The sequence below is a fragment of the Spea bombifrons genome, chromosome 7 (genome assembly GCF_027358695.1).
Source record: "Spea bombifrons isolate aSpeBom1 chromosome 7, aSpeBom1.2.pri, whole genome shotgun sequence".
Classification (NCBI taxonomy): domain Eukaryota; kingdom Metazoa; phylum Chordata; class Amphibia; order Anura; family Pelobatidae; genus Spea; species Spea bombifrons.
Window position 1 is genome coordinate 22,686,713 of NC_071093.1, and position 17,794 is coordinate 22,704,506.

Sequence of the window (17,794 nt, forward strand, 5' to 3'; positions counted from 1 at the left end):
CTGTATTTGATAATATGATTCACTAAATATTATACCTGTAAAAATTAACAGCTCATAATGATAACTATTGATTGCAAGATCCAAAAATACCTCTCATTACCTCTGCTCTGTAAGGCAAGAAAATAGCACTTGCAAGATTTCCGGTTATTCCACTCAGAATATAAATAATAGAGATTCGCTGCCACCCAGCCAGCTTTTCCAGGTCTCGAAGAATTGTCATTTGAAAACAGACAGAAACCAAGCAGTGCAAGATTCTGTAAATGTGAAGATAAAATAATGATTAGAGCTATTAGTAATTGTGGTTAATTATTTTCAGGGTTATAATCACAACAAGTAATGATACAAACAGAAAATGCATTAAGAACACTATCTTTTTATGACTATTATAAATAAAACTAATTTAACTAATACAATGCATACATTCAATTTTAAAGATACTAACATTAATGAAGAAAATATGTTAAAAGCAAAAGATATAGATTTCAACATGTTCATATCTAAACCCATCAAAGCAATACATTTTTGTAACAATACAATAGTATATATTTAAACAAACTATACACACACAGTATGTGTATATAAGATATACACGCGCAACAAAACTACACAGCATCTTCCTGTGAGTAGAAGAATAGATAAATCAAATAGAAATCTTTAGAATAGACAATTTCTTCGATACAATGTTTTCTGTGTCCTAGGAGAAACCTAAATGCCCAAATAATCCATGAAAAAGAAGAAACAAATACACAATAGTGCTCTCTGTTTAAAATGTTTCCTTTATATATAAAAGAATAAAGGTGCCAACATACATTTATTGGAGCATTAAAAGCTGCTCACTTAAATAGCCCCTGAGGGTGTTTTCGAGGGTAACATCCAAGGATTAATCACCGGTTGACACATGCTCAGGAGAAGTAATTCATGTAAAATAATAAAATGGACATAGTGCAGCTTGAACATACACTTTTACTATTAATCTTAAAATTAGAATCTTACTTTAGAAAATTGAGACACAAAGGAAGTATTTCACATAAAGGAAGAAACGTTATCATTTTATCTGTGATGGCGGCATCAATACATAAGGGGGGCAGCTGGGGCCAATACATAAATCAATACTAAAGGGAGCGGCTGGCTGGGGCTGATACCCAAAGTGGCAAAAACATAAAAGGGGTGGGGGTTAATGACAAAGCAGTGTGGAAAATACTTTTTTTTTATTGTTGTAGCTTAGCCTGTCCGGATGTGTGTGTCAGCGTGGCTGGGAATATATGGCTGAATATGTTTTCAGCAACATCTCCTAAATACAGTGATCCCACTCATGCATGGGTGCAGTGCCTGTATTCGGAGTTCTCAGGAGGGAGAGACCATCTCAGGAACTTGTTTATTTTTTAATGGGCTCTGCCATCTTGTAAGAGGCAAAACCTCTTACTATGGCTCTTTTCACTGCTTTCCAGTGGTCACAGTGTGCCCTGGGATGGGTTTTCGGTCTCCATGTCTTTTTTCAAGACCTCTGCAATCTTCCCTTGTGTCGGGGATTTGGGGTGAGGAACCTGGTGTGCAGGATACCTCACAGCGGTGAGGGCAGATGGTAACACAGCAAGTCCAGGAATAAATAGCCAAAGCTCAGGATTAGAGAAAATAGCGTAAATGGTATTTATTAGCCAAGGTTCAGTAACGGAGAAATCAGCAAAAACAGTGTACAATAGCCAAGGGTCAGGAACGGAGAAATCAGCATAAACGTGAGTCGCTTCGTTGGGGTCTTTGCTGAGGACCCTGACACCTTGCATACTGTAAATTAACTTCTGGGCCCGTTCTTGCATAATCAATGCATGGAGTTTTTCTGAATTTGTGGGTTTTAGTTTGCCCACCCGTCTCTTGAGGATTGACCTGCAAGTTGTCAGTGGGACTAAGGTCTCGGGGGTTTCCTGGGCATGTTTTGTCCCCCGAGCCACTTAGTTATCACTTTTGCTCCATCATGCTGGAAAAGGCATTGTTAGTCACCAAACTGTTCATGGATGGTTGGGAAAAGTTGCCTCTTGAAGGATGTGTTGGTACCATTCTTTATTCATGGCTGTGTCCAACTCCCTTGTGAGTGAGCCAACTCGATGGGCTGAGAAGCAACCTTACACATGAATGGTCTCAGGATGCTTTACTGTTGGCATGACACAGGACTAATGGTAGCGTTCACCTTGTTTTCTCCGGATAAGCTTTTTTCCAGATCCCCCAAACAACGGGAAAGCCCTCAGCAGGTCAATACTTGTACCTTTTGCAGAATATCAGTCTGTCCCTGATGATTTTCCTGGAGAGAAGTGGCTTATATGCTACCCCTCTTGACACCAGACCATCCTCCAAAAGGCTTCGCCTCAGCGTGCATGCAGATGCAAATAGATTCTACTATTTGTCCTGAGTTTAGAAATACCCAATATTTTTATGTAATTTTTTGCTTTTTTTTTTTTGCAAGTTATTGGGCAATAAGTACAATTAGTGTTTTGCTATTTCCAAACTATTTTTTTTCAAAATCTGGTCGTTCTATTTCGGATATCTTTAGAGCTGGCCAATGCAATTTACCCCATCAAACCATATATTTTTGAAGCTTAGACACCTCAAGGTATTTCAAACGCTAGTATTTTAACCCTTTCCCCTTGGGTTTTTGAAATGCTTTTTTTTTTAACTCCATTTCCATGTCAAGATTTTTGCTCATAATAATTTTTCTCAATCATAGCTTTTCTTAAATATGAAAAAAAAGTTTACATGAATTAATAAAGAAATAAAAGTTTCTTACAAGAATATCGTGAAGAATAATGTGATAACTGTTTTGTTGGTTCCACTGAATAACATTTTTAATTTAAAAATGTTTGCAGTAGCAAATGTTTTGATTCCATTATGTTTAATGTATTTAATTTATTAGGGCCTTTTAACACTTTTGCTTTCTGGCATTTTAATACAAATAATGTGATAAAATGAATGTTTTATAGTTATTTGTATGGCAAATAGTGTGATTCAAGTATGTATGAGGGGTGCTTGTGGGTATTAGAGCTCGACTGCGAGATAAACTATATGGGTCTGGGTGCCGGGAGGCAGTGCAGGCAGCAGCCGCGAGCCGCCAGTCATGGTCATTCAATAAGCGTGGCCACGGCTTGCGGTCACTATAGGTAGGAGTGGGAGCGAGTTAACAAACATTAAAAGAGGTGGGGTTGTATGTGGGTGTGGCAAATGGGGAGGGGTTTGTGAGGGTGGAGCCAGGGGTGGAAAAATTATATGTTACCTAGGGGGGCAAAAATCCTTGCACCAGCCCAGATTTCAACCAGCATAATAACCCTCCTCATACAGAGCCCATCACATTCACTAAAATGCGGATGATTTGCTCCCTGGACTACTTCCTCCTCCAAGCTCTCGTCCAAACAGCCAGAAACACAGCGTGGGGGCAGAGGCTTCAGTTGGCCGATTATTTTTTTGATTTAAACGGATATGGAATTTTTTCGTTTATTTAAAATAATTTAATGAACAAACTGGGTGTTAGAAACCAACAGCAGAATACAACACAACTGTAACGATTGGATGAGGAGGACCCCGGATGGCGGAGTGAGCCAGGCAAACAGGAACCAGGAGTAGCCAGGAGAGCCGGAACCGAGAATCAGGTCTGGTAACCAGTAAAGCAGGAAGCCGAATCAAATCCAGAAGAGTAGTCAAACAAGCTGGGTCAATACTAACAATCAGAGAACAGGAGCCAAATCAAAAAACAGGAGCAAAGTCAGCAAGCCGGGTCAAACGAAGAAATAGTCACACAGGAAAACCACAGAATACACCAACCAAGGGTGACCCAGAAGAGGAAGTCCAGGTTTAAATAGGGACAGGTGGAGCCTGAGGAAAACCACAGAATACACCAACCAAGGGTGACCCAGAAGAGGAAGTCCAGGTTTAAATAGGGACACCTCCACCTGTCCCTATTTAAACCTGGACTTCCTCTTCTGGGTCACCCTTGGTTGGTGTATTCTGTGGTTTTCCTGTGTGACTATTTCTTCGTTTGACCCGGCTTGCTGACTTTGCTCCTGTTTTCTGATTTGGCTCCTGTTCTCTGATTGTGTCCTGCATTAAGGAGGTCACCCGAGGTTATAAGAACACGTTATAGATGTAACGTGTAATATTATATTTTGACCACACGTATATTTTGCTACCTGTTTGCCACGTGGTCGGCCACGCGGTGAAGACGCCGACCGGGTAGCGGTGGTACTCGCTGCCCGGCCGAGGGGGAAGCGTCGCGGGATCGGCCACGGCGCAGGACTGGAGAGGCAGGTAAGTCCTTACAACAACACTGTTATCTCTATCACAATGGCATTTCTCTAATCACCTTCTTATTTTACCTTGACATAATAAAAGCTAGATTTTAACCCCTTAATGACAATATTGTTTCTTTCTCGTTGTATATTTTGGGACAATGGCTCTTATAACATTTTTCAGTGTTGTTGTTTAGTTGTAATTTTCATCTTTCTCATTTTGTGTACCCACATACATGTTACCGTATTTGCTCGATTATAAGACGACCCTGATTATAAGACGACCCCCCAAAATCTGAATATTAACTTAGGAAAAAAAGAAAAAGCCTGAATATAAGACGACCCTAAAGGAAAAAAGTTTTACCAGTAAATGTTAATTCATGTAAACTATTTTTTTTAATAAAAGCTATGATTGAGAAAAATATTTTTTTTGTTTTTATTTCCTTGTATTTTCCAACCTGCCCCCAGTTACGCACATCTGCCCCCAGGCTTGCCACACCAATATGGCACTGTGGCCCATGATATGCCTTTTAACCCTCTATATGCCACTGTGCCCCATGGTATGCCTTTTGACCCCCTATGTGCCACTCTGCCTCCAGAAATGCCTTATACCCCTATATCCCATTCTGGCATTTAGGGGGTTAAAATGCATATTATGGGGCAGAGTGGCATATAGGGAGGTATAAGGCATTCCAGGAGGCAGAGTGGCATTAAGGGAGTTAAAAGGCATTATATAGAGCACTCTGCCTCCAGAAATGCCTTATACCCCTATATGCCACTCTGGCATTTAGGGGGTTAAAAGGCATATTATGGGGCAGAGTGGCATATAGGGAGGTATAAGGCATTTCAGGAGGCAGAGTGCTCTATTAAATGCCCCCTTAACGCCACTCTGCCTCCTGAAATGCCTTATACCTCCCTATATGCCACTCTGCCCCATAATATGCCTTTTAACCCCCTAAGTGCCAGAGTGGCATATAGGGGTGTAAGGCATTCCAGAAATGCCCTACACACACACACACACACACACACACACACACACACACACACACACTTACTTACTTACCGGTGCTTCCAATTTCCTGCTGTATTGCCGGGGCAGCGGGTTGACGTCTCATTCCGCGGCAGCCGGGAGGAGGTGGAGTTGGCAGCGGGGGTTTGTATGCGTCCGTCGCAAATACCTTCCCCGGCTGTCAGCGATCAGGAACTCTGGAACTCTGATCTCTGACAGTCGGGGAAGGTATTTGCGACGGACGCATACAAACCCCCGCTGCCAACTCCACCTCCGGAAGCACCGGTAAGTGCGTGCGTGCGTGCGTCGGGGGGGGGGCGACGATAGGAGGATCCAGGTCCCCTGCAGCGGTGCGGGGGATCTGGATCTTAGTCTCCTAATCAGACCTCTATTTGAGGTCTGATTAGAAGACGACCCCGATTATAAGACGAGGGGTATTTTTCAGAGCATTTGCTCTGAAAAAAACCTCGTCTTATAATCGAGCAAATACGGTATATATTGTTTTTTTCCGGACAAACAGGGCTTTCTTTAGATTTTGAGGACACAGAAAGCCTGTCTGTGGAAGAGACATGTGAGTAAAGGTTGCTGGACATATTATTGTTAAGTTGGCAGAGAGAAGCTCTCCAGCTGGTAGTGAGGGACATCCTTTGTATAGTAAGTGCCGGACAGGCAAGGTTTTTCTTTTGTTGCTGTGTTGTTATATTTTTTGTCTTTGCAACCTTTCCAATAAACCTGACCCTATGTCAGATTGCACAAACCTACTGCTGTTTGCCTGGTGTGAATGAAGACGGGCACTTGTCCCTTGTCCTCAGCGAGGGGCGATCCGAGACCGACCTCACAATATATATATATTTGCACTTTTTTGGTGACAGTGGGGAATTATTTTTACATGTAACTATATATATATATATATATATATATATATATATATATATATTTTTTTTTTTTTTTTTTTTTCTTCTTTTTTTTAACTATACACTGCAGCTTGTGTACATACCTAAAGTAGAATGTGTGTGGGATAAAAAAAACAACACAAAAATACCCTTGGGGTGTCTAGTTTTCAAACATATATTATTTGATTGGGTAAACTGAATTGTCCGGCTTAAAAAATCTCCCAAATAGGGCATGGAGGCAAAATTTGTAACATGTCAAAATGCTAATTTAATATAGAAAAGGGAGCCGTAATCAAAATAGAGAAAAAGGTAAAACTATTAACTATATTATATAAAAAAAAAAAACTTGTAATACTTTATTCAAATTCAATGGATAAAATATCCAAACACAAAACAGAGACTTACATAAATAAGGCAATCCAAACAGAACTAACCATGTCTTTATGAACCTTGTTTTCTCCACTGGGGCATAGTCATGCTGGAATAGAAACTGTTCCCACAAGGTTGGAAGCATAGCGTTGTCCAAAATGTCTTAGCATATCCCCTTCAGTGTACCAATTTTGACATTTTGGATAATATGCTTGTCGGGACAGTCATTTGCTATGGTGACCAAATGCCAGATATTTAGAGCATTCTAATGCCCCTTGTAGGGTATTCTTCCATTACTCATTCTAATGCCCCTTGTAGGGTATTCTTCCATTACAATGTCCTCATTCTAATGCCCCTTCTAGGGTATTCTTCCATTACAAAGCCTCTTCCTCTTCCCATTATCTCCCTGGGATTTTAAGAGCCCACCCATTCTTCAAAAGTCCTCATTTTCTCCGAAACAGATTTACTGGGGCTTTAAGTTTTTAGATTCTGTGGCAGGGTGTTGATTTACCTCTTCTGCTATATACTGCTCTACCAATGCAACTAACTGGTAAGCTGTTTGGGCATCACCGTGACTGACCCTCCATCGGAAAGTGACAGGTAAGCCTCTCAGAAATTATTCTATCACTAGCTTCCCTGCTACGTAGCTCGATAAGTTGTTTTCCAACTGCAACCACTTCCTGGTGAGAAATATCAAGTCAAACATTTGTGACGGAACAGCTTTTTCTGGGTCATGAAATCTCTGGGAGCAGATGGCAGTGATAACTCTCAGACATGCCAGGATCCTCAATTTTAAGTAGTATATTTCAGAATAGCTGGTTCATAGTATACCTTTTGGGGCTAGTAGACTTGCCCATTCAGCCACAGGTCAGCATTCTAATTTAGCCCAAATATATTGAGGAAAGCCTCAACATTATCTGTAGGCACCATCTTCTGCAGGTAGTTAATTGCTCTGATTATCTTTTTGGGCTAACACCAATTTCTGTAGTGCTGTAATATTTTACTGCTGTATCAAGCAAGCCTTCTCATGTGTAGCATTTGTCTTAACTGCCCTTTTGTTACTTTCTTCTTGCACAGAAATGCATTAGAATAGGGCATTTAATAATCACCCCCCATTTTCTTAGCAGCCTGTCTTGCACCTTACAGACTTGTCCATGTGTTACCTGCTTTCTCCACCATATGTGACAAAATACTAGTTTTGGTGCATTGTCCAGCAATTGCAGTCACTTTTTTTGGACATTCCAGGCCTGCCTCTATCCTGAGGCATCCTGGAACACACCTCACCTGATTTGCATCAGGTTTGGGGGCATGAGTGACAGGCCAGTGATGATCACTGGCCTGTAATTTTTAACCTCTCATAACTGCACTTGGCTGTCACAGCAATTAGGCAGTTTGTCGACCATTATTGCCTCCAAGAAAGCTGTGCTGCTATTGAAAACACTGGGCTTACACATCATCTTTTGCAATTACTGGCTTGCATGGATTGGTTTTAAACAATTTTTGCTTATCTGTGACTGAGAGATGCTGTGGAATCTCCTTTAGTAACTTATTCACTGGCTTAGGGTTTAAGGCTGATTGCCCCTCTCTCATACAAAGCCATCAGATGCCTTCATAAGGTCTCTTTTAAACTCTTGCAGTGTGCTTAACTTACACCCACCTGAAAGAAGGTGTATTCAATGTGTTAACCATATTATGCCCGCATGACTTATCCTTCATAGTGTAAACGGGTCATTTGGTGAGATCAAAGATCAACTGCCCAAAAGGCACAACCGCACAAGAATATAGGATTGATTTTAATCAGATAACACATAATTCATATTTTGGCTTGTAAACACCATTACCATTAATGTACTAAACTATAAAAGGTGAAAAAGTGTGCTTCTAGAGTACATTACATTTAATGAGATAGCACAGAAAGGAGAGGGGCTTCAGATCAGAACAGAGGAGGTATGTATTAATAAAGATTTTCATAAAATTCAAGAGACTCAGGATAATATTAAATGTATGCTTGTTAATGCCTAAGTAACAAAATGGGGAAACTAGAGGCAAGAGCATACACTAAGCAATATGATATAATAGGCATAGCAGAAACATGGTGGAATGAGACCCATGACTGGGCAGTTAACTTAAATGGTTACACGTTATATAGGAAGGACAGAAAACAGGAAGGGAGGTGGAGTAGGCTTGTATGTTAACAACAAACTAAAGTCTAATATTAAGCATCTTGAATGCGATGAGGGAAATGTGGAAGCTTTATGGGTAGATATCAGCTTGGGGCAAAAAAAAAAAAGGAAATTAACTAATGGGATATGTTATAAACCACCTAATGTTAATAATGATGAGGAAGCACAGCCGTTAGAGCATACTGAGAAAGCTGCACATCTGGGTAACACGTTAATTATTGGAGATTTTAATCACACGGACATCAGATGATTCAAGGAAGAAGGGCAAAGGTACATAAGAGACAGACAAACAAGAATACAGAAACTAGCCTAGAACTATGTGATAACAATTGGCGATTCCGTCACATCATATGGCCATAGTTGTCAGGAACAATAACCTCAAAGGATAAGTCTATAGGGAAACGGAGCTCAATATGCAGGCAGAGGCGCTTAGTAGACAAGGCCCAGACGGAGTCAGGATAAGCCACGGTATGGTACACGAGCGGGCAGCGAGGTACAGAAGGGTCAAGCAGAATCACAATCAGGACACGAGCCGAGGTATGGTACACGAGCAGGCAACGAGGTACAGAAGGGTCAGGCAGAATCGTAGTCAAAGGAGAGCCAGGTAGGTAACCAGAAAAATCACGAGCCGTTTAGTAGATAAGGGTCAGGCAGGAGCGTGGTCAGAGGAAAGCCAGGTAGGTACACGGTAAATCACTAGGAAAACGCACTCAGGATGTAGCAGGTAAGCACAATAACTGCGCAAAGCTCGGTTTTAAACTTGCCGCTCAGGGGAAGCTCCGCCCCCGAGTGGGAAGCTACAGCGGCGAGTTCCCGCGAACAGAAGTTAGGACAGGGCGCGCGCGTGCCTAGCAGAAGCCGGCCGGACGGGGAAGCCAGAAGAAGACTCGTTGGATCCGATGCCCGCGGGTAGGGGGCGTCCAGGTAAGGTGCCGCGTCGTGTCGCCAGACCCTGCCGGGTACCGTGTCGGGTCGCCGGACCCTGCCGGGTACCGTGTCGGGTCGCCGGACCCTGACAATAGTATGCTTAGCCCACCACTACGCCAAAGTACGGTGTGTCCTAACGCTAACCCTTGTCCCTGATGTTGTTTGCGTTGTCCCTGGAGCCTTTCCTTGAAGCTATTCGCTCGAACCCAGACATACTGGGGTTTCAGGAGGGTAACCGGCATCACAAGGTGGCAGCATACGTGGATGACCTCCTCTTTATTGTTGATCGCCCCAGGATAACGCTTCCGACTATTCTTGAGGAATTTCGGTTGTACGGTTTGCTGTCGAAACCTTAAAATCAATTACTCAAAGTCAGAAATCTTGAACGTATCTCAACAAGTGTTGTCACTTATGCCTAGTTTCTCCTTTAAGTGGTGCCTGGATAGGCTGAAGTACTTGGGGACTGCTGATCCTTGAAGACTATACCAGACAAATTTTGTTCCATTGCTCTCCACTCTTGCCGCGGACCTGAGAAGGTGGACCGCTATATCTTTCCTGGATAGGCCGGGTGAATGTTGTGAAAATGAATCTCTTACTGCGGGTGTTGTACCTGTTCCAAACGCTACCCACCTGCTACGCATTATAGAATGGGGCGTTGTCGGTCCCACAGCTAAACCGTGGGTCGCGCTGGAACTAGGGGACTTGCGGGGTAGAGTGTACCACGCTTTGTGGGGTCCTGGTGGTGGCAACGGAGGGGTGTCACATCCCCTGATATTGGCGACCCTTGAGGTATGGAGGGAGGTGGGACAGCGTGCCCGGCTTTCTACATCGCCTTCACCCATGTTGCCTCTATGGGGGAACCCGGACTTTCTGCCGGGACATGACGGGGGGAGACTGGGGTTTCTTGGGCTCCCTGTACCGGTCCGGGCTCGGGCACTACTAGGGGAGGGAGGCTGGAGTGCGTCACATACCACCAGATTGTACACTACCTTTATACCGAATAAAGCCTGTCTCTACAGGGACTTAACAAGCTTTGAAACCTTGTGCACCAGAGAGCATCCACCAGAGAGGGCCATCTCCCTGCTTTATTCCTTGCTTTTATCAGCGACTCACACGACAAGACCTTCCTTCTGCATGTCTTGGGAATTTTCACTCTCACTCACAAAAGCTCTAGAGCGACCAAGACGCAAGAAACGAACTATAATCTACTGACACATTGGTATCGAACGCCACAGAGGCTCCATAGAATGTTTCTGAACACCTCAGATAGGTGCTGGAGATGCAATAAGGATGTGGGTGCGCTGCTACATATATGGTGGTCCTGCCCGTTGATACAGACATTCTGGAAGGAAATATACAAAGGGATCTCAGAGCTCTCTGACTCCCCCCCACCTTTTCAACCCATGTCGCTGCTCCTACACCACACTTCACATTCCGTCTCGTATTATAAGTCTATAGTTAGGCATCTCCTTTACGCTGCCAAAGGCCTTATTCCCCTGCATTGGAAATGGCCATTCCCGCCCACACTGCAGGCTTGGATACTTAGGGTGGAGGAGATCAGGAGGATTGAGGATCTCTCCACTACAACTACAAAACTTAGGGAGGCATATACAACCACTTGGCTCTATTGGTTGTCATCTGTTATGGGGAATACTGCATTGATTTATTGTACTATTTGGATGACACATCTGAGTAGGATGATGTCTTGCATTACCACTGTGTTACTGACTAATACTCTAACTCTTTCTGTATTGGAATCTGAAATTGCTGTTTTAAAGTGCTATTTGGTACTTGATTTGGGCTGATCCCCACAATTGAGCGATGTATTTGCATTGTGTACATGCTTGTCAATGCCGTGTGGTATGTGTCCCTGACATTTCCCATCTCACCCTACCCACCCCCTTTTTTTCTTCTGTAACACCTTTCCCCTCCTTCCTCCCTGTTATTGCTTTACCATTATATGCGAAAAACAAAAAACAATAAAAATTGGATTTTGGGAAAAAAAAATTGCCCATGGGGAATACTAAAACATATAATTTTAAAAAGACCAATATCAATAAGATAAGGGCAGCTTTACAACATATTGACTGGCATAAACTCTTTAGTGATAAAAACACTGAGGGAAAATGGAGTATTTCCAAACAAATATTAGCAAGGTACACTTCTCAGTATGTACCACTAGGTAATAAATATAAAAGAAACACATTGAAACCAATATGGCTTAGTGGGGATTTAAACTAGAAAATTAAAAATAAGAAAATGGCTTTTACAGCATTTAAATTTAAATTAGGCATCCTATATAAGATTTAAGGAAGCCAATAAAGCATAAAAAAGGTGATTAGATGGGCTAAACTAGAAAATGAGAGGGTGATAGCCAAAGACAGCAAAACTAACTCCAAAAAAATCTTTTAATGCATAAATTCTAAAAAAAATAAAATGAAAGTGTAGGTTCACTAAAAACAGACATGGGAGTGTTGGTTAAGGAGGACCAAGAAAAAGCAGAAATTTGAAATAACTATTTTTCCTCAGAATATATTAAGGAGGAACCTATGGCAATGGATATACATATGACTACGGGAAAAAATGTGCACTCAAACTGTGATTGGATGGCTCAGGACAAGGTGATGCAGCAACTAATGAAAGTTAATGTCAACAAAGCTCCGGCGCCTGATGGTATTCACCCACGTGTACTTAACGAACTGAGTCAAGAAATAAGTGAACTTTCTAATCTTCCGGGATTCTTTTCTTTCAGGAATTGTACCAGACAATTGGAGGAAGGCAGATGTGGTTCCTATATTCAAAAAGGGTTCAAACTCTGTGCCTGGAAATTATAGACCTGTGAGCTTAACTTCTGTGGGTGGGAAAGTATTTGAAGGCTTATTAAGGGATAATATTCAGGAATTCATTGGGAAGTATTATTAGCAAAAATCAGCATGGTTTTATGAAACATAGGTCAAACTATTTTAATTTCACTCTATGAAGAAGTAAGTAGAAGTATAGACCAGGGTGTGGCAGTGGATGTAATCTACTTGGATTTTGCCAAGGCGTTTGACACGGTTCCACACAATAGGTTAGTATTCAAACTGAAGTAAATTGGTCTAGATGCATATTCTTGTTCTTGTGTAGAACATTGGCTTAGTGATAGAGTACAGAGAGTTGTTATAAATGGTAAATATTCAAGATGGAAACAAGTAGTAAGTGGTGTCCCTCAGGGTTCTGTTCTGGGACCAATTTTATTCAACATATTTATAAATGAGCTGGCAATGGGCATTAAAAGTCATGTTTCCGTGTTTGCAGATGACACTAATCTAGGTAAAGTAATACAGTGCGAGCAGGATATTACTGTGCTGCTGAGGGATCTAGATATTTTTTTCCAAGTATTCATGCAGTTGCTGTTTAAACGTCCGTACAGACTCTGATAAAACTACCTCTGCAGGCAGAGAATTCCACATCCTTATTGTCCTTACTGTAAAAAACCCTTTCCTCTGCCCTAAATCTCCGTTCTTCCAGTCTAAATGCATGACCACGTGTCATATGCATAGTCTTGTTTATGAACAGATTTCCAGACAATGGTTTGTATTGGCCCTGAATATATTTATATAATGCTATCATATCCCCTCTGAGGCGCTGTTTTTCTAAACTAAACAGATTTCAATTTGTTAACCTTTCTTCATAACTATAGTGCTCCATTCCTTTTATTAATTTTGTAGCCCGCCTCTGCACCCTTTCTAGTGCTATGATATCCTTCTTTAGAATAGGTGCCCAAAATTGCACAGCATATTCAAGGTGCGGCCTTACAATTGATTTATACAAAGGCAAAATTATATCTTTATCCTGTGAATTGATGCCCCTTTTTATACACGCCAATACCTTATTGGCCTTAGCAACTGCTGACTGACATTGCACATTGCTGCCTAGTTTGTTGTTTATAACAATTCCCAAATCCTTCTCATTTGTCGTTACCCCTAATTCACTACCGTTTAGGGTGTAGGTTGCTTGTGCGTTCCATACCCGAAGTGCATAACTTTGCATTTATCTACATTGAATTTCATCTGCCATTTGTGTGCCCAGTACCCCAGTCTATCTTGATCCCTCTGCAGCACTGTAATATCCTGCTCGCACTGTATTACTTTACCTAGTTTAGTGTCATCTGCAAACACAGAAACATAACTTTCAACCCCTATTGCCAGGTCATTTATAAATATGTTGAATAAAATTGGTCCCAGAACAGAACCCTGAGGGACACCACTTACCACTTTTGACCAGTTTGAAAATTTACCATTCCTCAGGGAATTCCTTAGGAAATTCTTTTTTTTATCCTGAGAAGATCAGACATCCTAGATCAGCCGAATGGACTCCAAATTCCACTGTAGCCAAATTTAAAGCAAACCTTTAACCAAGGCCTCTAGGAATAAAATGCAGGCTAATAAGGCTTGTTGGATGCCAGAACTTGATCCAAAAATTGTCCAATATCTGAAAAAATCTGGCAAAGATCCCAAAAAGATGGATAGACCATTTAGAAATTGCCAGAACAGGCTTTTAGATTTGGTTGGACCTGTCACTGAAATGTTTGATCTAATCGAGGAGTCCCTCCTGTCGACGTGGATGGTTGCAATGATTAATGTGCCTATTAGGGGACGCTAATGTGTCCCTATCCTCTGAAAGACGTAGGTCTATCTTAATAAAAATTGACCCCCAATTGGCCCATATGGCCACTGAGGAGCCAGGAGCATCAGCTGATGGCTTATTATTCGGGGATGAGTTTCTAAAGAATATTGGGAAATTTGTGGGCATCTTCTCATCTCTGGACAAGGCCCAGAAATCAACCCCTTCACCCTAAAAGGGTTACAGAGGCCTTTCCTCCTCAAACAGAGGCAGAAACTATTCCGGATATCAACTCGGGTATCAGTCCAGTTACCAATCTGGGTACCAATCCTACCCATTCTTTCCGTCACGAGGAAGACCATGGCGTGCTCGGGGTCAGCGTGGTTTCACTAGAACAACACCTTCCTCAGGTAACACATTTTGCTTTGAATTCTTCTCGTGTTCTGTTGGGTGGCAGACTCGCCCATTTTTTCCAGACCTGGTCAGAACTTAGTTCCAACCTCTGGGTTTTAAACACGATCAAAGGATACAGAATAGATTTTTATGCATGGCTGGAACAGGTAAGTCTTCCGTCTCCCTTCCTTTTCTCCAAGGAAGAAAGCAGACTTATAGACGACGAAATACAAGAATTGATCACCAAAGGTGCTGTCCAACAACTTTTCATGCTCCAGGGTTCCTCAGCAACATCTTCTTAGTGAACAAGAAAGAACAAGGCATGAGACCAGTCATCAACCTGAGAACTCTCAATCATTGGGTGAAGTACAATCATTTCAAGATGGAAGGAATCCACTGTCTAAGGGACCTCCTGAAGCCCAACGATCTAATGGTAAAGATAGATTTAAAAGATGCATATCTTACAGTAACTGTTCACCCGGAATCCAGACAATTCCTTCAATTCATATGGAAACGGACAAAATGACAATTCACATGCATTCCCTCCGGTCTATCTTCAGCGCCTTGGTGTTTCACCAAGTTGATGAAACCAGTGGTGGCAAACCTTAGGAGCAGAGGGATACGTCTCATGATTTATTTGGACGATATCCTCATCACGGCCCACAATTGGAAAACGATCCTCATTCATACCTCTTTGACGCTCACTTTGCTTCAACAATTAGGTTTCTGCATCAACTGGGACAAGTCAAATCTCTGACCATCTCCCAATATGGAGATTCTATTCCTCAAACTCTCAGTCTACCGTCAACAAAACTAAAGATGATTCGCAAGGAAATCAAAGCAGTTCTTCACAAGGAGAAGTTATCCCTTCGTCTGCTGGCACGAATAGTGGGCCTGTTATCTTCAATCCAGGCCATATTTCCAGCTCCGCTTCATTATCGTGCACTTCAAAGGTTGAAGGCTAGACATCTTCGTCAAGGCTTAGCATATTCCGACGAAATTTCTCTGACCATCGAAGCCAGAGAGGAACACCTTTGTGGCTCAAACATATAACTGCATGGAATGGGAAAGCCATTTTCAACTTTCTTCCAGACTTTATCATAAAATCGGATGCCAGCCTCATAGGATGGGGAGCTCGGGCAAGCCAGACCTCTACAGGCGGGAAATGGTCCATGGAGGAAGCGGATCTTCATATAAATTGTCTGGAATTATTGGCAGGGTCCTTTGCATTGAAAAGTCTAGCCAACGACAAAGTCAACTGCTGTATCCTTCTTCACATGGACAATATCTCAGCAGTTCAATAAATCAACAACCTAGGAGGCACACGATCGAAGGAACTGGCAGAGTTGTCAAAAGACTTTTGGCATTTTTGCTTGGATCGCAGGATAACTCTAAAAGCAGAATATCTGCCGGGTTTATCCAATGTGATAGCAGATTGGAACTTGAGATACCTAATGGATCACAGTGATTGGAAACTACACAAATCAATATTCAATCAGCTTTATCATCTCTGGGGACCTCTCAACGTCGATCTGTTCGCGTCTCGTTTAAATCACCAATTACCAAAGTTTTTCAGTTGACGCTCAGACCCGGAAGCGTCAGGATCGGACGCCTTCTTTCAAGATTGGTCCATCAGCACAAATAATGCCTTTCCACCGTTCACCATGATCACAGGAGTTCTGTCTCAAGTTGAAAATCAACAGGCGACTTTAGTCCTAATCACCCCATTCTGGACATCTCAACCATGGTTTCTCCATCTTCTAGAATTGACCATGGACACACCTCGTCTACTTCTGAGGTGGCAGAATATTTTGACAAACTCCAAAGGGGATCATCACCCACTGATTCTACAGAACAACCTTTCTCTCATGGCGTGGCTGATCTCCGGGAATCCGATTTCCACGAGCACTTTTCAACATCTACTCATGAACTCTTATCAGAGGCATGGGCACCAGGTACCAGAAGTACTTACCGATCAGCCTGGAAAATTAGCTGGTGCGTGGAATGAAACTTGGATCCTGTATGTGCACCTATTCCAAGAATAATGAATTTCTTGTCATCCATTAACGACCAAGGCAAAGCATATCAAACCTTCAATGTATATCGTTCTGCTATTTCTGCTCAACATATGTTTGTGGACCAGGTGCCAATCGGAAAACATCCATTAGTCTGTTGACTGATGAAAGGTATCCATTTGAAGAGACCTCCTGTTCCTAAATATCAAGACACCTGGGATGTTAACTTAATCCTTAACATGTTTCTATCTTGGGAAGATAACGATAGATTGTCTATTAAAGATTTGACTTTAAAATTATCCACCTTGTTATGTTTGATTTATTTTAAAAGAGTCTCTGATGTTAAGGAGATGTCTCAAATAGAATACTTAGTCCTGATGGTGTACGTTTTAGTGTCGTTAGACGCACTAAGACTAATTTAGCTGAGGTCTTTTAAATAAATAAATAAAATTATGTGTTGTGCAATGTATACAAATATATGAATCGTTGACTAAACCCTTGCGATCACATGTACTCAATTACTCATTTCTTTTCGCAAGCCCTTTTCGCCAGTTTCCACGGCTACTATAGCTAGGTGGATCAGGTTAATTATGGCTAGGGCAGGGATTGATACTACTAAATTTGGGGCACACTCTTCACATGCTGCAATGACCTCTAAGACTTACATTGCAGGCGGTAGCTTACATGACATTATTAAAGCAGCCAATTGGTCTGCAAAGTCTACCTTTAAAACGTTTTATTTTAAACCCATTCAACATGTTTCTAGTCACGTATTTGTATAGTTTTATTTTATGTCAGTGTTAGCTTTAACCCCTTCGTGACAATTGCCGGTCCGGGCACGTCACTGAAAATCGTGACGATTATGACAATTGACGTGCCAGGACCGGCACGTCTTTAAACGGGTGAAAAAATCGATCCGTGATCGATTTTTTCACTCAAACGGTGTTGCTCTAATGCCTCGACATCGAGGCATTGAGCAACACCAAAAAAAACATTCCCGCCCCCCCCCGATCGCTCCTAGGAGCAAAAAAAAAACATGTTTGAAAGACTGCACGTCTTTCAAACATGGCGGCGCCCGCCGCCGAAAAACGGGTTTAGGAAGCGATCGCGAGTCGCTTCCTTTGCTTAGCTG

General features: G+C 42.0%; 1 protein-coding gene across 1 annotated transcript in view; it reads right to left on the bottom strand.

Annotated features, from left to right (window-relative positions):
* RHBDF1 (rhomboid 5 homolog 1) overlaps window positions 1-17,794 on the bottom strand; it is a 542,782-nt gene that overhangs the window by 23,412 nt on the left and 501,576 nt on the right. Inside the window, exon 17 of the mRNA XM_053472100.1 lies at window positions 101-254. Within this exon, the coding sequence (XP_053328075.1) occupies window positions 101-254 (154 nt within the window). The remainder of the gene's footprint in view (window positions 1-100; window positions 255-17,794) is intronic.